Source organism: Mytilus edulis, chromosome 7 (assembly GCF_963676685.1).
Source record: "Mytilus edulis chromosome 7, xbMytEdul2.2, whole genome shotgun sequence".
Classification (NCBI taxonomy): Eukaryota; Metazoa; Mollusca; class Bivalvia; order Mytilida; family Mytilidae; genus Mytilus; species Mytilus edulis.
In genome coordinates, this window is record NC_092350.1 from 25,325,274 (window position 1) to 25,352,113 (window position 26,840).

Below are 26,840 nucleotides of genomic sequence, written 5' to 3' on the forward strand. Positions count from 1 at the left end.
GGTTAAACATGTTTATGAGATCTCAACCCTCCCCCTATACCTCTAGCCAATGTAGAAAAGTAAACGCGTAACAATACGCATATTCAAAATTCAGTTCAAGAGAAGTCTGATGTCAGAAGATGTAACCAAAGAAAATAAACAAAATGACAATAATACATAAATAACAGCAGGCTACTAGCAGTTAACTGACATGCCAGCTCCAGACTTCAATGAAACTGATTGAAGATTATGATTTCATCATAAAATTATGAATATCAGGCACAATCCTTCCCGTTAGGGGTTTAGTATCATACCATCATAACATATATGAGAAGAACATAACCCGTGTCATGCCAACAACTGGTTTTTGAATAAATGTGTTTAGTTCCCATGCAAAGACCCTATAAGTCAATCAATATCAACGCCAAAATATGCAATCTTTAATGACCTGATAACAGTATCATAACTATATCTCTTCTTAATAAGTCTATAAAAGGTTTTGTTAGTTGCTGAGGCCGGTGAATACTGACATTGTTGTGCTTTATAAAGAATATTTCCATAAAAAAAAATAGATGTGAAATACCTGAACGTATAAGAAGTCTGCACGTTGAGCTATATTTACGAATGGTGTCCTTATACCGATGGTAAATGTTTTGACTAGTTTGTGATATTAAAAACCCTGGTGTAATATTTTTTTAGTAAACTAATGTATCCTCATGGTAGTTTTTCATATATATATCACAATTTACAAGATAATATGCTACAAATATATATATATATATAAGATGATGTGGTATGAGTGCCAATGACACAACTCTATCATCCAAGTCACATTTTGTAAAAGTATACCATTATAGGTCAACATGGTCAAACCAGAGACATATTATACAATGTATTATATGTCTCTGGTCAAACATAAATAAAGATATATAAATTATTGAAAACTGTCGAATTTTGGGTATTTGTAACGACCGCCAAGTATGTCATAGGTATCACGTGACATAACTAACTTCCTGTAAAATGATTGAATTTTCTCGGAAGAAAAAATCCAAAATATTTGGGGTTTTATTACATAGGGGAACATTATGACTTCCTCAATAGACACCCCTATATTAATTGATTCAGACAGTAAGTAAATATTAAGTTTTGAACAAGTAAGTTTCAAGATAAGAGTGGTGAAGGGATGGTCATTTTTGCGATTTATCTCTTGATGTCAACTCGTGCGAGGAAATGAAAATAAACAATAACTGATCAATTAGAATGAATCACGCACAACATTTGAGTCTAAAACATCAATCAGTTTCCTCTCATTGGTTTTAGACATACCCGAGGATTAACAATCGTAAAATAGTCACCAGTTCACTGATGCCCATTCAACCATTGTGCAATTTGCCCAAAACGACATGAAACAAGGGAACGAGTAATCAGCTGATATTGATAATTTTCAACATTGATTGCATTGATTGGTAAGGAGAAAGTTTCAATTGTACTAAATTCTGATTTAATCAAATCCAAAATGAAAAAAATGAATGATGGAAGCAATTTGTATTTCACAGATTTTTGTTGCATGTGAAATTATATGGATGGTATGTATACCAGGGGATACACCTTATCGCTAATCTGGCCGCTTGAACTTTTGACGTCAATAACAATCACTTTTCCATTGTCATGATTGTGGCGTCAGATATTTTGCTTTATGACGTCAAAATTTTACGGGAACCTGTATGATCTAATACAGTAATGGCGGACTAATAGCAATAAGGTGTATTTAAACCCTTACAAACTCTGGATCTAATTGACTGAGTCAAAGAAGATCATCCAGAAGCATGATAAGTCGATCAATTTCACAACCATCCATTTAACCAGCTCACAGGTCCACTATTGTGTTCAACCTCTTCTTCTTACACTCGTAAACCCTGTGTCCGAGATCCTTGTACATTACACCTAGACATATTAGGGTGAACCCTTCACCTGGTCATACCTCATGATATATTTAATTGAATATCAGGCACTTACAGACATTAGTATGTTCATGAAGAAGTTGCTCGCAGCACCAATATTTTGAAAATAAATCATTTCCAAGCCGCAGGGTATACATTTGTACATTGTACATGTAAGAAGATCTTACCTTAATTAACCAGTTAGACTAACTTTATATCTCCAGTTATTTTAACCTATATATTTAAAAGAGATGATAGTTCCACAAATTTCATGACCCATGTGTCAATTCTTTTTGGGATACAGCATTGTACAACATGTACAAATATACGGTAACTAATATCTGAATTGGCTGACCACTGACCAGAAAAATAATAAAATAGCCTTGCAAGACATTATAATTATTTGGACTAGCTGACCACAGAATCCCTTATCATGCGTATGAAGAGAAAGAACATGAAGAAGTAATAAATATAAGACAACATGTGGGCTTTCAGAATCCTTTAGACATGTTAGATATGAACATGATGAATAAATACATTACCTTTAACATGTTTAAACAGATATTAAAGTTCCATTTTGTCAAATATGTAATACTGTCACTTTGCAGAAAAATTATTTTGTTTAAATGATTGAGTGAAGTACATGTATGGCAGTAGGACAAGCTGGCAATAGTTCAACCACTGCATTTCAAATTTTAATATGTTGATTTAAACAAAATAATGAAGGTTGTTTGGTCGTATGGATATCAACAATTTTCACTTTTACTGTTCATAAGTTATGGTCCTTGAAGTTGATATATTGAAAATTAGCACTTTAGTATTGAGAATTTTTGACAGAAACAATGTTTCAAAATGGATCTGTAATTACACCATTGTACACAGAAATGTACTACATTGTACATAAAGCATGTAAACATGGTAAATGTGTAAAGAGAAAAGATGTTATAAAATATGAAAAAGTCATAAATGTTTATTTTTCAATTCTTCTACAGGGTACAAGGACGCTGCAATCACCACTCAAAGGGCACATATATGACATCCAATCAAGTATGGGTTCATGCAATGATGCCATTTTGCTTTAGCATATATCATTGTATATTGTGTAGTTTTAAAAATCGTTTTGAAAACATCAATTAATGATTAAACTTCATGATTATAGAACTAGAATTAAAAAGTTATAGTGAGTCAAACTAATTTTTACCATCCTGATAATTATATATTTTTTTTATCAATTTTGTAGATGATGATAGTGATGTTGAGATTCTACGTGAAGAGAGAAACGAAGACTTAGACATCATATTCGTCTCAGAAACAATTCATGTTAAGGAAGAAGAGAAACCCTCTGCAGAGAATATCAAGTCTGAAAGTAAACCATGTGACACAAGTTTTAATCGCAGCCTGAGTATTTCATCAAATTTAGATTTGACTTTACGTTTAACTGACAATCCAACACCACCTTCGGTTGATCAGACACCATGTTCAAACACAAATTCTTCAATGTCAGCCATTGATCATGCTCCACTGGATTTATCATCTAAAGCAAAATATGATGACATCACTGACAGTTCAGAAGAAGGATCCTCGGAAGAGGATTACGATGAAGATGATGATGATGATGAAGATGCCGGTAGCGACGATCCATTCGCTATAAAAGGACCAGACAATGGTGGAAGTATACTGTCAATGCCAAGACTATATAACTCTGACCAAACACAACCATCAAACTGTTGCTCTAAACCACAGTCTTTCAATATATCAGATATTTTATCTACTGGAAATTCTACACAGGGAAGAAAAAAACTGCCTAGTCAGATAAGAATTTTAAAAACTTATGACCAAACATTACAACCAATTGATTCAGCGTCAAGTTATCAGATCAAACAAGACTGCACTCAGTCAGTATATAGTTCTATGACCAGTGCAGGCCCACAACAAACTCAGCATCAAAGTAATGATCAATCAACACAATCTATGACCCAACAAACAATATGCAATAGTGTGCATTATCAGCAAACATTTACTTTGAAAGAGTCACATGATAAAATGCAAAGTCAACAAGGGATTTGGAACCCATCAGACCATGCAACTCAATCAAATCTTTCAACATCAGGGACAAATTCCGTTACTTGTAATCCATCGTTTTCATCCTCACCCAACAAAACAGTGACTGATATTTGTGATGAATTACTTCAGGATCTTGATTTTCTAAATAGTTCAAACAATTCTTTGTCATCACATTCAAAATTGTGTAAAACTACATCATCTGGGGACCAAGAATTAAAGTCATCACCTCCAGCTGTTGGAATCAAACGAACATTATCTGAACAAAATCTAAAATCAAAATCTGATGATAAAATACTGCCTCCAAAGAAACAAACCCGATATCTTTATCACCAGAGTAGTGAAGAGACGCAATCATCATCCTGGGGAAGTGAGAAGTGTAGTCAATGTCAGATGTCTCTGCTCGGTCTTAAACTGTCACGTTGTCTTCAAGGCCATCCTTCTTGTACCACATGTCTGGAAGAAAAGGTCAAGGTTGTATTGACAGGAAAAGCAAAAGTAGGTTATTTTAAAAAATATAAGGAACCCCCCTTTTTGTTTAATATAATAAATGCTTTTGTATGGGGACATATGGTTGAAATCCACCTTTTATATATACATGATATAGGACTTACATGTGTTGGAACCTCTCATTTTGCTACATAAATGTTTTAAGTATATTGTATTTAGAAAATGAAAGTAGACTAAATAAATAAAAGAATTTTTTGGAAGTCTTCATTATTAGGAAAAATGTTGTTTCAAGTATATGTACCAATTTATACATAAAATGTATTACATGTATAAAGACAACATGATTTTGTTTGGTTTAAAAACATAATAAAAAACAAGACATCACTCTAATACAAATGCATGAAATAGTTCTGGTGAAACTACAGTTTGCCAATTGTACATGCACATTGTATATAATGCAAAAGAGTATTCTGACATTTATATAAACATGAATCCATTATCATGATTATTGTAATCATTTAAATAACTCCTTTTAATGTTTTTTTCAGGAAACTTTACATTGTCTGAAACCTGGCTGTAACAGTTACTTTCCAATTGGTATGTATGCACCAATATCATACATGATTCTTTCTAAATAATGTAGAAAGATATGAAAATGTATGATATAATATTGTAAAACAAAGTGAGAAGAATCTTTGCATGAATTTGTTCAACTTTCTTTCAAAATGACTTTTAGATTTTACATTGTCACATCATATTTGGAAAGCCCTTGCCAGCCTGCCAAAGTCATGGTAGTGGAGGGGGGCACTAAGTTTTACCCTGTTAGTCTGTACATCCGTCCGTCCATAGGTCCCAAAGTGGGTACCTGTTCTCTAACTATAGTTTGCCTCAATCAAATGTTATGAAACTTATATAAATAAAGGCAACAGTAGTATACCGCTGTTCAAACTCATAAATCCATGGACAAAAAACAAAATCAGGGTAACAAACTAAAACTGAGGGAAACGCATAAATATAAGAGGAGAACAACGACACAACACTACAATGTAACTAACACACACAGAAACAGACCAAGCATCAGACAAAATCCCACGAGAATAACAAATAACAGGCTATTATTTGAACTTGGAATTATTTTTATACGACCGCAAAATTTGAAAAATTTTTCGTCGTATATTGCTATCACGTTGGCGTCGTCGTCGTCCGAATACTTTTAGTTTTCGCACTCTAACTTTAGTAAAAGTGAATAGAAATCAATGAAATTTTAACACAAGGTTTATGACCACAAAAGGAAGGTTGGGATTGATTTTGGGAGTTTTGGTCCCAACATTTTAGGAATTAGGGGCCAAAAAGGGCCCAAATATGCATTTTCTTGGTTTTCGCACTATAACTTTAGTTTAAGTGAATAGAAATCTATGAAATTTTGACACAAGGTTTATGACCACAAAAGGAAGGTTGGGATTGATTTTGGGAGTTTTGGTTCCAACAGTTTAGGAATTAAGGGCCAAAAAAGGGCCCAAATAAGCATTATTCTTGGTTTTCACACAATAACTTTAGTATAAGTAAATAGAAATCTATGAAATTTAAATACAAGGTTTATGACCATAAAAGGAAGGTTGGGTTTGATTTTGGGAGTTTTGGTCCTAACAGTTTAGGAAAAAGGGGCCCAAAGGGTCCAAAATTGAACTTTGTGTGATTTCATCAAAAATTGAATAATTGGGGTTCTTTGATATGCTGAATCTAACTATGTATGTAGATTCTTAATTTTTGGTCCCGTTTTCAAATTGGTCTACATTAAGGTCCAAAGGGTCCAAAATCAAACAAACTTAGTTTGATTTTAACAAAAATTGAATCCTTGGGGTTCTTTGATATGCTGAATTTAAAAATGTACTTAGATTTTTAATTATTGGCCTAGTTTTCAAGTTGGTCCAAATGGGGGTCCAAAATTAAACTTTGTTTGATTTCATCAAAAGTTGAATAAATGGGTTCTTTGATATGCCAAATCTAACTGTGTATGTAGATTCTTAATTTTTGGTCCAGTTTTCAAATTGGTCTACATTAAGGTCCAAAGGGTCCAAAATTAAACTAAGTTTGATTTTAACAAAAATTAAATTCTTGGGCTTATTTGATATGCTTTATCTAAATATGTACTTTGATTTTTGATTATGGGCCCAGTTTTCAAGTTGGTCCAAATCAGGATTCCATATCAAGTATTGTGCAATAGCAAGAAATTTTCAATTGCACAGTATTGCACAATAGCAAGAAATATCTAATTGCACAATATTGTGCAATAGCAATTAATTTTCAATTGGAGTTATCTTTCTTTGTATAGAATAGTAGTAAGTTGATAATATATGTTGGAAATTTGCCAGACATGACTATGATGTCATTTTCTATTTTTATTTGCCAATAACTTTATGTAAATAACTTCATTGGAAATTTGCCAATATAAAATGTTGCTGATGAAGCTTTTTTTCCTTATCTTATCTAAAATGTTTTTAGATAATGTATGTTGGACATTTGCCAGACATGACTATGATGTCATTTTCTATTTTTATTTGCCAATAACTTTATGTAAATAACTTCATTGGAAATTTGCCAGTATAAAATGTTGCTGATGAAGTTTTTTTTATTGTTTTATACAATAAACAATGTATATTCACTTTTACTACCAACCAATCTTTACCATTCAGTGATAACAAGCACTTTATTTTACATTTTAATATTTTATGATGTATTTAAAAGAGTAGTTATTGTTGCAAACTCCATTAGAAATTTGAATTGATATCAGTTTTGGAGAAAGGGAAACGGGGATGTGAAAAAAAAGGGGGGGGGGGGTTTAAATTTTTCTCATTTCAGATTTCATAAATAAAAAGAAAATTTCTTCAAACATTTTTTTGAGAGGATTAATATTCAACAGCATAGTGAATTGCTCAAAGGCAAAAAAAAACTTTTAAGTTCATTAGACCACATTCATTCTGTGTCAGAAACCTATGCTGTGTCAACTATTTAATTTTAGATTTAAAAAGTTTGAAGAAGAAATCTTTAATTGATTTGTAAAATCTTGACATTTGTTTTGTGTAAAAAAAACCCATGTAATGTCAAAAATTTGATCACAATCCAAATTCAGAGCTGTATCACGCTTGAATGTTTTGTCCATACTTGCCCCAACTGTTCAGGGTTCGACCTCTGCGGTCGTATAAAGCTGCGCCCTGCGGAATTTGCTTGATTTCTTGTTATTGAAATTTTCAATAAATTCCACGTTTATTCTGTACTGAAATGTTCTGTGCTGCGCACAACACTTTATATTACAAAGAAAATAGTATACTTTCAATAGAATGTACTGTGCCGGGCACAACACTATCTAACCAAAATACATTGTATGGAAAGTGTTATTAACCGCTCAAAAGATCATAATACCAAATATTACATGGAATTTATCAAAATTTTTAAACACAAGAAATTATGCAAATTCCATAATTAAAAATAATTCCAAGTTCAAATAATAGCCTGTTAAATATAACATCAAAACCAAATACATGAATTTGGGATAGACAAGTACCGTGACACGTCTTATCGCAATGTCAATTTACACTCAAAAATAAGAGAAAACAAACGACGCAACGTTAAATTGTAACACACACAGAAACGAACTATAATATAACAATACTTAATACCACAAAAAACAGATTAAGTTTGAATTAAATTATGCAACTTATATAACAAATAAAAAAGTTTGAAAACTAAATTTACTGCAATGAGCTGAAATATTGTCTTGTGTTAAAAGGCAATAACGGGAGCCACATACCCACCACCTAATCAATTATAGCCTCCAATTTAAAATTTGAATGAATCTTTTTATGCCTTTCTTTAGATTAAAAAAGGGTGTTTTGGAATTGAAATGTATTATTTATCATTGTATATTAATTTCCTTTAAATAGGATGTCTTATCATGCTTTGAAGTTCTTTATTCAATAAACATATTTAAAGAATGCACATTGTGGCATGTTCTTTTTTTTCTCAGGTGAATTGAATCAGTCTTTACCAAAGATGGTTGTAGATATATTAGAGACAAAACTTGATGATGATTATATAGACTATATTGCAAATATGATACTTAAGAATGCCTCATCATCAGAGGACAGTGGACACAATATTAACTCACAAGAAGTACCGTCTGTACCAGAAAATAGATCCACAGGCTGTACAGCTGACAATAAACTGGAGAGAAATAAAGATCTACCTGATAACTGGACTGTGATGGACAGGAAAAAGGTATCATTTTAACCAAAATATAAAAAGGATAACATTAACATGCAAGGCAAAGCCATGTAACAGTTTATATAATTAAATATACTATTTACATTTCGAAAACATGGAATAAATGAATAACAGGGTAATATATTTTTGGGGCACAATGAGCTGAACATGTTAAATCTATAAATGGACTCTTAATAGTTTTCTTTCAATACTAACTTGTGTGTTGATCACTGTTAATTTCATATATGGCAATATAAATGGCAGCGCTCACCACATCAAAGTGGTTGAGATTATCATCCTAGGACATTGGTCTAATACAGTACAAAGTAGAAGTTTATCACTCTCGTTTTACACAAAATTTACCAATTTCACCTCATGATTTTGAAAATTCCAGATCAGAATGCACATGATTCGGATATTCCATGAAATTAACATGTTATTATTATACGACCGCTAAAATTGAAAAGTATCACGTTGGCGTCGTCTTCGTCGTTGTCATCCGAAGACATTTGGTTCTTGCACTCTAACTTTAGTAAAAGTAAATAGAAAATTATGAAATTTAAACACAAGGTTTATGACCATAAAAGGAAGGTTGGGATTCAGTTTGGGTGTTTTGGTCCCAACAGTTGAGGAATAAGGGGCCAAAAGTGGCCCAAATAAGCATTTTTCTTGGTTTTCGCACAATAACTTTAGTATAGGTTAACAGAAATCTATGAAATTTTAACATAAGGTCTATGATCAAAAAAGGAAGGTTTGGATTGATTTTGGGAGTTTTGGTCCCAACGAATTAGGGGCCAAAAGGGTCCAAAATTAAACTTTGTTTGATTTCATTAAAAAATTAATTATTGGGGTTCTTTGATATGCCAAATCTTACCGTGTATTCAGATTCTTAATTTTTGGTCCTGTTTTCAAATTGGTCTACATTAAGGTCCAAAGGGTCCAAAATTAAACTTAGCTTGATTTTAACAAAAATTGAATTCTTGGGGTTCTTTGATGTGCTGAATCTAAACATGTACTTAGATTTTTGATTATGAGCCCAGTTTTCAAGTTGGTCAAAATCGGGGTCCAAAATTATTATATTAAGTATTGTGCAGTATTCCGCAATAGCAAGAAATCTTCAATTGCACAGTATTGTGCAATAGGAAGAAATCTTCAATTGCACAGTATTGCGCAATAGCAAGAAATATCTAATTGCACAATATTGCGCAATAGCAAGAAATTTTCAATTGCACAATTGTAATATCTTAATAGTCTTGAAAAATATAGATTTATAAATAAATGTTTTTCTGGATCACGACAAAAGAATATCTAAATTTTAACACAGTATTTATTCTGTATCTACATGTAAACACAATTTTCGAGATGAGCATGATGAAAGAGGAAAACAAGTAAAATTGAATAAATGGAGTTACATGTATCCCTCTTTGTGCTTGTTCTTAATCATGACAAGAATAATACATGTAGGTAAATGTCCAATTTAAAAATTTTAAGTTTTTAAGTTTAAGTTCTTAGACCACATTCATTCTGTGTCAGAAACCTATGTTGTGTCAAATCATTTCTGATTCCAAAATTTATAAAACAGCACATTCTTGCAAAAGATTTTTTTTTAACAAAATCTTTTAGTTCAGTCAGAGAATATATTGTTCATGTTGTTAGCACTATGATAAAATTACAAAATGCTTATTGACACTTGACACATGAATAGCATTTATTGATTGTTTCTTTATTTCTATTTACAGACACATGATTTAGTTGCCTTGGAACCCGAATCTCCAGAATATGTAGATGTGGTATTTAAGTTCCATGAATCAATGAAATTCCCCTTAGCTGATATTTGTAAAGTTTCCAGAATTCAAAACCCTATACTCTGGCAATTTTTTAATGTGTAAGTAATTATTTTGTTTGATAACTATGGATAAGGTCATGTGCAAGATAATTGTATGTGTCAATGAGACAGCAATTCAACAACACAAACAACTGCTTGAAGGGCAACAATACTTATTGTCTTTTGCAATAGACAAATTTCATAATTATACTTTATGAAAAAATGCAAAATTTTGAATGGTGAATCCAAAGGTGATAATTCACTCCTTCAAATGGGATTTACAATATTTTTAATATAACCCTCTTGTGTTGCTCAATTAAAAAATCAATGATGTATAGGACAGAGAAATTAATTTAAATCAATAATTTTAAAACAATCCCAGTGTTCTATCATTTAGCCTCAGACCTTTTAATATTCCCATTTACGGGATGTATTATGGTATACCTTGACCGTCTGTCATCAACATGTCGGACATTAACTCAAAAATACTTTAACCAATATGCATGAAACTTCGGTGAATTATGTATATCTATTGACGTGAGCTCCCTTTCGTTTTTTATAAATTTCAGATTTACTGTTTCCGAGTTTTGGGGTTTTATTCATTAAAAAAGGGGTGATTTTCCCGTTTTCCGACTTTAACTCAAGGATGCTTTCACCAACTTGCAAGATATTTTGATGAATTGTCTATATCTATTGACAAGGGCTCCCTTTTGATTTTTATAAATTTTAGATTTTAGGTTTCAGATTTACAGGGTTTTATTCCTAAAAAAGGGTGATTTTCCAGTTTTCTGACAATGCATGTAACTAGAAAATGCTTTCAGCAGTTCTCAGGAAACTTTGGTGATTTGTTTATATTTGTTGATGTAAGCTACTTTTAGAATTTTATAAATTTTTGATTTTTTTCATTTCTGTTAATTAAAAAAGGGTGGATTTTCCAGTTTTTTGGGCAATAACTTAAAAATGCTATCAGCAGTTCTCATGAAAATTTGGTGAATTATTTATAGCTATCGATGTAATCTTCCTTATTTTCATAAATTTTAAATATGACATTGAGAATAAAGTTAATAACTTTATTTGTTTATAGTCTGACAACAGTGTCTTTATTTGTTTATAGTCTGACAACAGTGTCTTTATTTGTTTATAGTCTGACAACAGTGTCTTTATTTGTTTATAGTCTGTGTCTTTATTTGTTTATAGTCTGACAACAGTGTCTTTGTTTGTTTATAGTCTGACAACAGTGTCTTTATTTGTTATAGTCTGACAACAGTGTCTTTGTTTGTTTATAGTCTGACAACAGTGTCTTTATTTGTTTATAGTCTGACAACAGTGTCTTTATTTGTTTATAGTCTGACAACAGTGTCTTTGTTTGTTTATAGTCTGACAACAGTGTCTTTATTTGTTTATAGTCTGACAACAGTGTCTTTATTTGTTTATAGTCTGACAACAGTGTCTTTGTTTGTTATAGTCTGACAACAGTGTCTTTATTTGTTTATAGTCTGACAACAGTGTCTTTATTTGTTTATAGTCTGACAACAGTGTCTTTATTTGTTTATAGTCTGACAACAGTGTCTTTATTTGTTTATAGTCTGACAACAGTGTCTTTATTTGTTTATAGTCTGACAACAGTGTCTTTATTTGTTTATAGTCTGACAACAGTGTCTTTATTTGTTTATAGTCTGACAACAGTGTCTTTGTTTGTTTATAGTCTGACAACAGTGTCTTTGTTTGTTATAGTCTGACAACAGTGTCTTTGTTTGTTATAGTCTGACAACAGTGTCTTTGTTTGTTTATAGTCTGACAACAGTGTCTTTATTTGTTATAGTCTGACAACAGTGTCTTTATTTGTTATAGTCTGACAACAGTGTCTTTGTTTGTTTATAGTCTGACAACAGTGTCTTTGTTTGTTTATAGTCTGACAACAGTGTCTTTATTTGTTTATAGTCTGACAACAGTGTCTTTGTTTGTTTATAGTCTGACAACAGTGTCTTTGTTTGTTATAGTCTGACAACAGTGTCTTTGTTTGTTTATAGTCTGACAACAGTGTCTTTGTTTGTTATAGTCTGACAACAGTGTCTTTATTTGTTTATAGTCTGACAACAGTGTCTTTATTTGTTATAGTCTGACAACAGTGTCTTTATTTGTTTATAGTCTGACAACAGTGTCTTTATTTGTTTATAGTCTGACAACAGTGTCTTTATTTGTTATAGTCTGACAACAGTGTCTTTGTTTGTTTATAGTCTGACAACAGTGTCTTTATTTGTTATAGTCTGACAACAGTGTCTTTATTTGTTTATAGTCTGACAACAGTGTCTTTATTTGTTTATAGTCTGACAACAGTGTCTTTATTTGTTTATAGTCTGACAACAGTGTCTTTGTTTGTTATAGTCTGACAACAGTGTCTTTGTTTGTTTATAGTCTGACAACAGTGTCTTTATTTGTTATAGTCTGACAACAGTGTCTTTGTTTGTTTATAGTCTGACAACAGTGTCTTTGTTTGTTTATAGTCTGACAACAGTGTCTTTATTTGTTTATAGTCTGACAACAGTGTCTTTGTTTGTTATAGTCTGACAACAGTGTCTTTATTTGTTTATAGTCTGACAACAGTGTCTTTATTTGTTTATAGTCTAACAACAGTGTCTTTGTTTGTTATAGTCTGACAACAGTGTCTTTATTTGTTTATAGTCTGACAACAGTGTCTTTATTTGTTTATAGTCTGACAACAGTGTCTTTATTTGTTTATAGTCTGTGTCTTTATTTGTTTATAGTCTGACAACAGTGTCTTTGTTTGTTTATAGTCTGACAACAGTGTCTTTATTTGTTATAGTCTGACAACAGTGTCTTTGTTTGTTTATAGTCTGACAACAGTGTCTTTATTTGTTTATAGTCTGACAACAGTGTCTTTATTTGTTTATAGTCTGACAACAGTGTCTTTGTTTGTTTATAGTCTGACAACAGTGTCTTTATTTGTTTATAGTCTGACAACAGTGTCTTTATTTGTTTATAGTCTGACAACAGTGTCTTTGTTTGTTATAGTCTGACAACAGTGTCTTTATTTGTTTATAGTCTGACAACAGTGTCTTTATTTGTTTATAGTCTGACAACAGTGTCTTTATTTGTTTATAGTCTGACAACAGTGTCTTTATTTGTTTATAGTCTGACAACAGTGTCTTTATTTGTTTATAGTCTGACAACAGTGTCTTTATTTGTTTATAGTCTGACAACAGTGTCTTTATTTGTTTATAGTCTGACAACAGTGTCTTTGTTTGTTTATAGTCTGACAACAGTGTCTTTGTTTGTTATAGTCTGACAACAGTGTCTTTGTTTGTTATAGTCTGACAACAGTGTCTTTGTTTGTTTATAGTCTGACAACAGTGTCTTTATTTGTTATAGTCTGACAACAGTGTCTTTATTTGTTATAGTCTGACAACAGTGTCTTTGTTTGTTTATAGTCTGACAACAGTGTCTTTGTTTGTTTATAGTCTGACAACAGTGTCTTTATTTGTTTATAGTCTGACAACAGTGTCTTTGTTTGTTTATAGTCTGACAACAGTGTCTTTGTTTGTTATAGTCTGACAACAGTGTCTTTGTTTGTTTATAGTCTGACAACAGTGTCTTTGTTTGTTATAGTCTGACAACAGTGTCTTTATTTGTTTATAGTCTGACAACAGTGTCTTTATTTGTTATAGTCTGACAACAGTGTCTTTATTTGTTTATAGTCTGACAACAGTGTCTTTATTTGTTTATAGTCTGACAACAGTGTCTTTATTTGTTATAGTCTGACAACAGTGTCTTTGTTTGTTTATAGTCTGACAACAGTGTCTTTATTTGTTATAGTCTGACAACAGTGTCTTTATTTGTTTATAGTCTGACAACAGTGTCTTTATTTGTTTATAGTCTGACAACAGTGTCTTTATTTGTTTATAGTCTGACAACAGTGTCTTTGTTTGTTATAGTCTGACAACAGTGTCTTTGTTTGTTTATAGTCTGACAACAGTGTCTTTATTTGTTATAGTCTGACAACAGTGTCTTTGTTTGTTTATAGTCTGACAACAGTGTCTTTGTTTGTTTATAGTCTGACAACAGTGTCTTTATTTGTTTATAGTCTGACAACAGTGTCTTTGTTTGTTATAGTCTGACAACAGTGTCTTTATTTGTTTATAGTCTGACAACAGTGTCTTTATTTGTTTATAGTCTAACAACAGTGTCTTTGTTTGTTATAGTCTGACAACAGTGTCTTTATTTGTTTATAGTCTGACAACAGTGTCTTTATTTGTTTATAGTCTGACAACAGTGTCTTTGTTTGTTTATAGTCTGACAACAGTGTCTTTATTTGTTTATAGTCTGACAACAGTGTCTTTATTTGTTTATAGTCTGACAACAGTGTCTTTATTTGTTTATATTCTGACAACAGTATATTGCACAACAGTAAGAAATCTTTAATTGAATATAAATTTAATTCATATAACCAATTTCAAGTTCTTTGAATACATTTATTCAGAAATCTATAATATGTCAAATATTTAATTACAACCCAAATTCAGACCTGTATAAACAGTCATGATCAAGCTTGAATATTGTGTCCATTTTTGGTCCAATTGTTCAGGGTTGGACCTCTGCGACCTATCCAGCTGCACTCAGCAAAGCAGTTTATTATTGTTATGAACATGATATCATAGTTTATTACTTTTATTTTGCTGTTATAAAGACATAATGACAGAACCTCAGTATAATAGATTATAAAGTAAACAACACATATCTGAAAGGGTGATAAAGCAGATTGTTACCCCTTGAATAAAACATTGCCAAATTTGACTTTGCTCTATTATCCTCTCATTTATGTGTAATTGATATAAAATCGACTGTCAAGCTCGTAATCCACCCAAGTATAGTAAATAAGTTGTGATTGAATTTAAAAGCGGTTTTCAAAAATCTAAACAGCAAAGTCTACCACCCCTTAAATAATTACTGGTTGTGATGCCTGACCATCATATAATGACAAATTTGTATTCAAATTACAGCATTTGAAAAAATTCAATAATGAAGAGCAATATATGAATAACTGTCTGTATGATACTATTAAACATTGTTAAATGCTGATCTCCATCTAATTAAATGTAAGAAAACTTCAATCAGCCAGTCTTCCTGATATTCATTGAAATACTGTTGTACATTTGGTCAGAAAACAGCTATTATTCATCTAACTTACTAAAACCATATTTAGAAAAATCTGTTGTTTTTAAAATGTAGATAAACTACCATAGATAAACTACCATTCTTCTTTGTAAATTGTTTTGATTTTCACTCTTTATTCAGTATTTAGCTCATGTTTGGTAATAAGGTAAACACAAAATAGTAACTTAAAGGAAAATTTGGGATAATCCTTTTACCAGATATTGTTGCCAATAAGTGTCTATCTGCCAAGCATGAATGTTTGACTGTTTTAACTGTATGGTAGTTTCTTTGAGTACTGGTGTATTCAGTTTAAAGAATAAATATTTACACGTGTCATTGTCATGAATTAGAAAAAAATATTTGATTCTCTTAAAAACACTGAATATATTTGTTTTTAATAGGCATAAAATTTATCTTTGTAGAAAAAGATCTGAAATGATTCAAGAGAATGATGGAATTGATGTTGAAGAAAGAAAACTGTTCCATGGCACTCAAGCAGCAATTGTTGAATCAATATGTAAGAAAGGATTTGATTGGAGAGTCTGTGGAAAAAATGGAACAGTCTATGGTCAAGGTGAAATTAACTATATATAAAACATTTTCACAAGTCAATAATTTTTAATTTTAACCAATTCTGACCATGCTGAATGTTTTTGAAACTTTGACAAGAGCTTCCTCGAGATCAAATAATCTTTGATAACAAAAAATTGCATTTTAAGAAAAAGTTCAAATTTTTGGCTATTTCTGTATTTTTATCAGTATATAGACTTTCTTTTTGACTATCAACATGGCGCTTTTACACTGACCTGAGTAATCACCGATGCGACACAGGGTTCCATGTTTTTTTGGGTTTTTTTTGCGACTTACTTTAATAGTCATGATCAACACAAAAACAGTTGCATACAGGAATTCATCAAAATGTTTATTTTGTCACTATACCTATATTAAACAGGCCTCAACTCTACTTTTGAGAGTTCAAACAACAAAGTTTAGTGAGGTGAACATGCTTTAGATTCTTTCCAGCCAATCTCATGTAAATTATTTATTATGCATGTATATATACCCTGATATTCATGTTTCAATTTGATGTGACTTTGTATACTATAAACTCATATATTTATTCACAATGCAATCTCTAAGAGTCTAGGTTTGAATCATTTTGTAAGTTTTTGTAGGGTATTTTATCCTAAGGTTTCTATAAGACAAATAAGGTTTAAAAATTGTAAATTTTTGTGTAGTTATTAAAAAATCACAATTTTACTACCGTGATTTTCATCTTGTTCTGTATTTTACATAGTCTTTGTTATTTAGATTTTAGCGTAAAAATGGCTTAAATAAAATTCCTCTTTTTCAGGTTGTTACTTTGCTGTAAATGCCAACTATTCACATCAGTACACAGACAAACCAACCAGACGTAATCGATTGCCGAGACCGTTCATGCCCGTTCCCCCTCCAGCTCATTTCCATATACATGGAGGGACAGGTTTAATGGTTCCAATAATCGTGAACCCTCTATCAATGAACCCAGGACCAGGACAATTTGGACAACAGCCAAATAATAATAGTTCATCACAAAATTTCCAACAATTAAGAGTATACACACGTCCTAGTACTTCATCGAATACATCCCAGGGTAACTGTTTACTTTACACCAACATACAGGCTGGACAACAAGTCTCAACACAAAACAATGGTGCTAGTGGACAAAGGGCAGTTGGTTCTCAATCACCTTCTGTCATTGTTAATTCACAATATGGGCAACCACAAGTTGTCTACCAATCAAATCCTCCTCCACCAATGGTTATGCCAGAAATACAGGAAGAAAAACCCATGCATAGAATGATTCTCAGTCGAGTCCTTGTTGGAAAATATACCGGTGGAAATGCTAATTATAGAAAGCCTCCTCCTTTGTTTGCTGATGATCCGTCAGGGAGGTATTATGACTCGTGTGTGGATCACATTCATGCCCCTAAAATATTTGTTATATTTGATAGTGCTCAGGCTTATCCTGAGTATTTGATAGAATATAACATACTGAGTGAATGATTGGTTGTAAAGAAGATCACATGACGATCACATGGATGTTACTACTGTTAGTGAGTGTATGAAACTATTTCCTGTTCTTTTTATGGAGGATGAATTCAGTTAAAAAGGTTGAACTTATTGATACATTCACAGTTATATCATGATTGTTTTGCTGTTACTTTTGTTTTTGTTAAGTGATATTTTATGATGATTATTGATCTTTAAAAGTACAGAAATGAGGATCTTTTCTTGTTGATAGAACCAATAATGTGAATGAAATTTTTTTGAAAATTAATGATGCTGAAAATTTGTCTAAAAACGGCCATATGAAATTGTGCCTAATGATTATATTTTCTTAATTTAACATATTTCACATATTTAAAATTGAGACTCCCTAGCAATTTAAGTGCAAGATAATAACAAAAAACAGTGAATCAATTTCTCTATACTAAAACAAAACAAGTCTTTGAAACAGTTTGACATATTTTTAAGTACTTTGAATTTTATTGTAATGAAATAGGGTGCGTTTAATGGAGAGGGAATGAAATAAATAAGCAAGTACAGTAACAGTAGAATTATGTTAGAATTACATATGTGCCAACAACGAGAATAAGATCAGCAATCATGAATGTATGACGTGAACCAATAGTAATATTTAGTGTTATTCCACATAAAAGATGAGGAATTACAAGTACAAATGATGATAGTGCTGTTGATTATTCCATTGATTTAAATGACTGTCAATTCAGAAATTATTGTTTGCATTACTATTGCCATTTTTGTAGAATGGACAAAAAAGCCAAAATCAATTATTGCGATTTCATGCAAATCTGCATATAGATATACGGTATGGGTATGTATCGAGGTGAGATTGTGAGTTCTAATTATAGCAATATTCACCTAACCGCAATGAGAAAAATAGTTTCTGAATTGACAGTGTATATATTTATTACTGTTTTATAACCTTTATTTGCTGTATATATGCAGTTTAAAAGATGTGATAAATTGTGATGTGAATGTGATACATAGTAAATATGACATTGTGTAAGATATCTGATCTGACATAGGTTATTGGTCAATACTTTATTTATTAGTACATATAAAATGTATATATATGGCAGATGTAATTCGCATCAATAAGGCTTAAACCATTGCAGATTGCAAAGGATTTGCAACTATGCCAAACAAAAATTGTAATTATTGGTAGTTTTTTTTTACAAATTATGTATTACCTATTATATATTGAAACAACATGGCCAACAGTCTTTTTTGATCAGGTAGATACAATCACAAAAATTCACATAGTAGTAAAATTTTATGAAAAAACTAATAATTTTGAACATACTTTCAATAGTTCTGGTCTACTTGGATAGTCATGCAATACTACAATTCTCTTTTTAGGTTCTGATAATAGAGGTAAAATATCATGCTATTAAATGAGTGTTTACAAGATCATGATAGTTATAGGAGATTAAATGAGGTGCCATATGTATATCTTTTGCTTTTATAGCAGCACTCTTGTATAGTTTAGTCTGCACTTTGTTTCCTTTCAGGGCAATAAATAGTCCCATACATATATACATGTATTTAATTTCATTCCACTTGTTATAGTATTTCACTGTCATAGATTGTCATATGTATATCCCCCTTCACCAGGTGTGTTATAAATTCTCATATATCATAACTATAATATGTGTGTCACTGTGTATCGTGTACACCAGGTATTGTTGTCAACTGACATGTATTATAAAATAAAATCATATATCAGGAATCCATCAGCAATTTACAGTACACATTAGCAATTTATAGTACAGTAAACTGGATTCCTGTCATCTTATTTCACCACTGCTGTACTTTGGCTTTTTCCATCAGCTGATCTCCATGAAATATCACAGAAGCCCTGAAAGTGGCGTTAAGTACCAATCAATCAATATACATATTATTCTGCAGATGAAAAGTCTAGTTATTACTTATCAGAGGTTCACTTCATTCTTTTGTTCAGTTTTGTTTGCGTCAGAAAATGTGTGCAAAAATTATTATCTTCCAAATTTTGAAGTTTATAACTTTATTGGTGTCAGGGGTAAAAAAAGAGAAGTCTGAAATGCAGAAAAGTGTCATTCTATAATTAGCTTAGACAGTCAATCCAGTGTATAAAGCATTCACTTATGAATGAATTTCCCCAAAACAGTTTGAATGGGTTATGACTGGGCAGGTATAAGATTGTGTTTCTCTGAATAGCTTCTCCGAAACTCAAGGATAAAAGGAACCTACATTTAAAACCAATATGATTTAAATAATCGTCAGTAATAGCATGTTCAACAGGTTTTTCCTTTGGAAAATAGAGTGATGTACTTACACCTGCATTTGAGTGGACTTTAAGGGGTAAAAATTGGTCAGTGATCATTATTGTCAATATTCAGGTCATGATCAAAGGAATTATGCTTGTCAAATACATGTACACATATATGTTGTTTGGAGGGTAGAACATCATTTTATCATTTACATTTTTACATTTTTATCTTAGTGATCTTAGGGCCTTGGTTACAGGGTAGTTCATTAACAGTTTCACTAGCCTGTCAACACAGAGGTTGTGAATTTGAACCCTGCATATGGCAGCAACATTTGGATACAATCATAATTATGATTGTCATTTTTCTACTGGTCAGTTAAGTTCTCTCCAGACATCTCTGCCTCGTCCCCTTATATAAACTGACTGCCACAATAAGGCAATAGTGCTGAAAGTAGCATTGAACATCAACAATCAATTGATTTTATTTTAATGTAACAGATTTCATTATTGAAACTTAACAGTATTGAACAAAAGTGTCATTTTTGTTAAGTTAAAGACCTTTATCTCCGAAGAATCTAGCAGGAATACAAAAATATAATCTCATATACAAATACACATTATGTTGATAAATGTGTGATTGAATTTACTCAATATTTGTATATGAGACATCAAGTTATCACATGACCTTCCAGTTCTTTCTCATATATATATACGGAACATTATTGCTATTTTCTTGAATTGTTGCTTTGATCTTATTCTGTAAATATTTTCTATCTCAAGCGACTGGTCAGAAAAAGGTTGTTTGTAGACAAGTTGAATGGTACACAATGAGGTCATATGCCAATGTCTTTGATGTGGCAAAGGAAAATAGAAATATCTCTTTGGTTTTTTTAACTTGAGGATGTTTTCTCAGCTATATCTGATCTTGGGGCTATGTGTATTGCCCTTCAGTGAGATTGTTAGCCCAGAAACTCACTTTTTGTTGAAATGAAACATAATCTTTTAGTATAATGCACAGTGTACATGTCATTTTATATTTTTCATCATGTTTTTTTCATTAACATCTTATTTTTACTACAGAAAAACAGTTTAGAATATTTTGAACTCATTATGACATTTCTTCATTAGCAATTAAGTAAGATTTTAGGAACTTTAAAGGCTATGCAAGCAGCACATGTTAAATTTGATAGAAAGAAAAAAAAATGTTTTGAACAAGTAAGACTAAAATAAGAGAGAATCTAAAGGAAGCTTTTGATAGAATTGTTTCGTGAATTTTTTTATATTATAAGTTCAATGTCACAATGTTATGTAAAGATGCTAATCTCATACTTTCATTTAATTTAAATGCATACCATTTTGTCAATATATACACAAGGTAGTATTCTTAAAGGTGTTTTGATTTTGTTATGTTATATATTTTTTTTTGGGGGGGGGGGGGGGTGGGGGTAGTGCGGTGGTTAATGCACAGATTCATTCAGTATCGATGTAATGAATAAACTAATTATGTAGCAAGTGGTTTTCCCCAGATGTTTTTTAATTTTTAGAGTTGGGTATATGTTATAAAAAGTTTTCTAAAGTTACGAGTGATTGTGTTTTATAGAATGTACAGCCGATGTAGACTTCATTTATTGTTGGGGGATAGAGGAAAAATTGTTTATTTGTGGATACCTTATTTTGTGGTTTTATCTAAGCACACTGGAATTTTTATGTTTTGCCCACAAAACCTGGGTTAAAGGGAGTTACTCTTCAACTGCATTTGTAATTACCCATTTCAACTGCATGTGAAACAAATGACAAATAATCTGTCTTACTTAGAAGCTTGCAATCTATTCATGAAAATGTTGGAACAAGAGTTCTAGCGATGTGTAAGAGTTATGTCCATTGTCCTAGGGTTACTTCTTTATAATTTGCTGTTTATACAAGTGAAGTCAAGCCACAAAATCTATGAAAGTAAGTATCCCATGAATAGTGATGAATCCAGCCACATATCCTAAAGAAAAACTACCATACTTTTGTTTATCTGCTGAAATTATGGAAACTTTCTTATTTCACTCTACCTCTTCTAATTAATTTATCAGCATTATTTTGAAATTCCTGTAATAATTAAAATTTGCAGAAATCATTGAATTATGAGCAAGTTTGTTTTTTCTTCACAATAGGCACTAGAAACATCTTACCTTTAAACCTTAGGTTATTATTTTTCATTTTTGCTTTTATATAATAAAATTTCATGCACTCATTTCTATAATTCAGGCCATGGAGTAGAATGTTTGTATAAGTCATCAATAAAAGTGTGGTTATTATGTATTTAAAGTCCAATGTATTCCTTGAAAGATGTAGATAGGTGTGGTTATTGAGCAGAATGTTTGTGTAAGACTTCAATGCAATTATGGATATAGTCAAATGAATTCTCAGAAAGATGATGATAGCTCAGAATATCATGAATATATTGAGCAGAATGTTTGTGTATGACACCTATTTTTATTGTGGACATTATGTATCATAAAGTCCAATGTATTCCTTGACAGATGTTGATAGGACTATCTGGAATAGAATGATTGTGTATGACATCAATGCAATAAGGAATATTATATTTTATTAAGTCCAAAGTACAGTGGATTCACAAAATATAATTGTTAAACCATGCATGCAATTGTGAATTTGAATTTATTATTATATAATGTTATGTCTGTAGTTTGTAATTTAATAGTATGGTTATTAAGTACTATTTGAGTGTTGAGGTTTTCAATTAATATGGATATTACCTAAGTATAACAAAGTTATAAGGATTCTAATTATATAACCATTAGAATATTTATAACACAAATAAAATTGATACATGTATCAAGCTCGATAATTATATCAGACTCTTTAAAACTTGTATGAACTTGTTATACACACCATAATAATACACATCTATATTTATTATGGATTCATAACTCTGTTGGGAACTTATTTATTATCTGTTCTGTTTGCAGGGGTAAAACACAACTTTAAATGTTCAATAACATAAACATTTCCAAAAGCCTTGTAAAGATGAAATTTAAAAACCACAAAATAATTATTTAGTATGAAAATTATCAAACAATTTGTTCCTGTACCAAGAAAATTTGGTACATGTACTATCAAAAATAAATGAAATCACAATATTGAATGAGTAATCAGTACATGATCAGGTATGTTCTTTCCAGACATCAGATGTGGTATTTGACTGTACCATACTGCCAGATGTTTGATATGTTTGTTAAGTTGTTGTTAAGAATTTAAATTTTTATTGATTTAATTATAATCAGTTACAGCATTGCATCCTATCAAATTTTACTAGCTTATATAATCTGATGTACAAGAATTTTGTTCCCTACAAATGTGTTGGTAAATTACTTTTATAGGTTTTTTGATAGAAATGAATGTAACCTCTTCTGTTCTGTACAATTTTATTAAAATATTGAATCAAATCATTTGGATTATGTTTCTTTTATATCCTTACCAATGTTGAAACCTGTCTGTCATGTCTGTTTACCTATTATTTCTGCTGTTCCATGGTATATACAGGAAAACTTTCATTTGAGAAGTTTAAACAGCCTCTCACATTGCTAGAACAAATTTCGTTTGGAATTTAGGTGAGGTTCTTTTGATGAAGGATTTGATTAAGATTTACTCTTCTATAAAAAAAATAACCACTGAAAATGAGGTCAATAGTTTTTCTCAGGAACACATATGTTCATCACATTCCAACAAAAAATGATGTGTAAAATCGTTGATGTTGTCTTGTGAAGCTTCAACTGAGTCCAATTTATTATCACTAGTGTCTTCTTCAACAGGGTTACTTGTATAATGAAGTTATTGTAAGAATGTCAATGAGACAACTCTCCATCCAAGTAATTATTTGTAATAATTAGGAAGCCAATATAGTTCAAAGTACGGCCTTCAACACAGATCACACTGAAACAGCTTGCTATTAAGGGCCTGACAAGTTACTATTGTAAAACCATTCAAGCAGGAAAACCAAGTCTTATCTATATAAAAAAAAACAAGAACCAAGAAACACCTAAGGTTTTAACAGGCACCAACCTTCACCCTAACCTGTAATAGTTGTACTTACAACATAAAAGGACGCTCTGTTAAATATCAATTGAAATAGCTTATATAACAAATGTAAAACAGACATACACTCTTCCAAATGGAAATTTGCATACTAAATAACGGTATTGCGTATCTATCTTGCATTGTTATTAAAAACATACCTTATCCTAAATGAATCTTGAGTGAAATAAAAGACATGACCAAAAGAAATATGTATGACCCACTTTGAAACTAAAGCATATACTCAATACTGTTCACCTATAATGTAATGTAACTGAAAAACAGGCCTGATACTGATTGGTACACTTTGAAACCAATGCATATACGGTTACCATATATATATATATGCGAAATATGCGAAAGCAAATTTACAGATCTAACATTGTTGGGTTGATGTTTAGACGAGTTGTATATTGTATATACATTATGTACACAGCCATGTATCACCATCATTGATGGCAATCTGATGGATACATCTGTTGTAGAGTTGTCACTGACTCAGACGTACTTATAAATATAATTATTTTCTGTGACTGTATATTACATTTGTAGGATCCTTTACTATAGATAATTAAGCTGATCTGTAACAATAACATCTTCATGCCTTATATATCATGTACTGTAGTACGCCGCTAGATTAAAACTGACGAGGAAAGGTAACACACGGCCAGCGAAAGCTCTTTTTTTAGAGCCCAGGTGGTCGTGTGGTCTAGCGGGACGGCTGCAGTGCAGGCGATTTGGTGTCACGATATCACAGTAGCATGGGTTCGAATCCCGGCGAGGGAAGAACCAAAAATTTGCGAAAGCAAATTTACAGATCTAACATTGTTGGGTTGATGTTTAGACGAGTTGTATATATATATATATATATACAACTCGTCTAAACATCAACCCAACAGGGAAGAACCAAAAATTTGCGAAAGCAAATTTACAGATCCAACAATGTTAGATCTGTAAATTTGCTTTCGCAAATTTTTGGTTCTTCCCTTTGGCTCTTCTTGTTGGGTTGATGTTTAGACGAGTTGTATATATATATATATATATACAACTCGTCTAAACATCAACCCAACAATGTTAGATCTGTAAATTTGCTTTCGCAAATTTTTGGTTCTTCCCTCGCCGGGATTCGAACCCATGCTACTGTGATATCGTGACACCAAATCGCCTGCACTGCAGCCGTCCCGCTAGACCACACGACCACCTGGGCTCTAATATATATATATATATATTGTTGATGTAACGTTACTGAAAACCAGACCAAAACCATAAATACCTGACTAAGTACTGGAGCATGAACTTGAGGTCAAGAACAGTTGACATATGCAAGACCAACAAATACTTCTCACACTTGTCTCATATACCAAATACTGTCAACATGTTGACTGGCTGACAAGGTCTTATCTACAAATTTGTTAATCCCACGTACAAGTTGGAATAAATGAGGTTTGTTGCAAATTCATTATGACGTTATCACTGCATGTGAATATTAGAATAGTAATATATATGTCAAAACATTTACTAAATTTTATCATCGGTATAAAGACATCATTCGTAAATATAGCTCAACATGCAGACTTCTAATACGTTCAGGTATTTCACATCCAATTTTTTATGGTAATATTCTTTATAAAGCACAAAGGTGTCAGTATTCACCTTGAAACTTACAAAACCTTTGAATAGACTTATTAAGAAGGGATATAACTATGATACTGTTGTCAAGTCATTAAAGATTGCATATTTTGGCGTTAATATTGAGTCACTGATAAGGTCTTTGCATCGGAACTAAACACATTATTTTTTAAAAACAGTTGTTGGCATGACACAGGTTATGTTCTTCTCATATATGTTATGATGGTATGATAATAAACCCCTAACGGGAAGGATTGTGCCTGATGTTCATATGATGAAATCATAATCTTTCAGTCAGTTTAATTGAAGTCTGGAGCTGGCATGTCAGTTAACTGCTAGTAGTCTGTTGTTATTTATGTATTATTGTCATTTTGTTTATTTTCTTTGGTTACATCTTCTGACAATCGGACTCGGATTTCTCTTGAACTGAATTTTAATGTGCGTATTGTTATGCGTTTACTTTACTACATTGGTTAGAGGTATAGGGGGAGGGTTGAGATCTCACAAACATGTTTAACCCCGCCGCATTTTTGGGCCTGTCCCAAGTCAGGAGCCTCTGGCCTTTGTTAGTCTTGTATTATTTTAATTTTAGTTTCTTGTGTACAATTTGGAAATTAGTATGGCGTTCATTATCACTGGACTGGTATATATTTGTTTAGGGGCCAGCTGAAGGACGCCTCCGGGTGCGGGAATTTCTCGCTACATTGAAGACCTGTTGGGGACCCTCTGCTGTTGTTTTTTATTTGGTCGGGTTGTTGTCTCTTTGACACATTCCCCATTTCCATTCTCAATTTTACATGCTAAATACCACTAAACCTACGAAAGTAGAGGGGCATTATGTTTTCTGATCTGTGCGCCCGTTTGTGCATCCGTTTGCTGTCTTTCCCGCTTCAGGTTAAAGTTTTTGATCAAGGTAGTTTGAAGTTGAAGTCTGAACAACTTGAAACTTAGTACACATGTTTACTTTGATATGATCTTTCTGATATTAATGCCAAAAAAGAGTTGTTATCCCAATTTCATGGTCCACTGAACATAGAAAATGATAGTGCGAGTCGGCATTCCAGTACTATGGACACATTCTTGTTTAATTATATAAGTAAGTCATATTTTTTTCATGTTAGAAACA

At 31.8% G+C, this 26,840-nt stretch overlaps 1 protein-coding gene across 2 annotated transcripts; it reads left to right on the top strand.

Annotated features, from left to right (window-relative positions):
- Window positions 1-965: 965 nt before the first annotated feature.
- On the top strand, window positions 966-23,457 carry LOC139481137 (uncharacterized). 2 transcript variants are annotated; one of them, XR_011654565.1, is made up of 8 exons: window positions 966-1,107; window positions 3,160-4,478; window positions 4,979-5,027; window positions 8,455-8,705; window positions 10,430-10,575; window positions 16,110-16,261; window positions 17,042-19,669; window positions 19,769-23,457. XR_011654565.1 is itself a non-coding variant. In XM_071264248.1 (7 exons), exons 1-7 carry the CDS (start codon window positions 1,065-1,067, stop codon window positions 17,731-17,733), a joined length of 2,652 nt encoding a protein of 883 aa, XP_071120349.1. In that variant the 5' UTR covers window positions 966-1,064; the 3' UTR covers window positions 17,734-23,457. The 2 variants fall into 2 exon arrangements, 1 of the variants encoding a protein (XP_071120349.1); XM_071264248.1 differs by having other exon boundaries at window positions 17,042-23,457.
- Window positions 23,458-26,840: the final 3,383 nt, after the last annotated feature.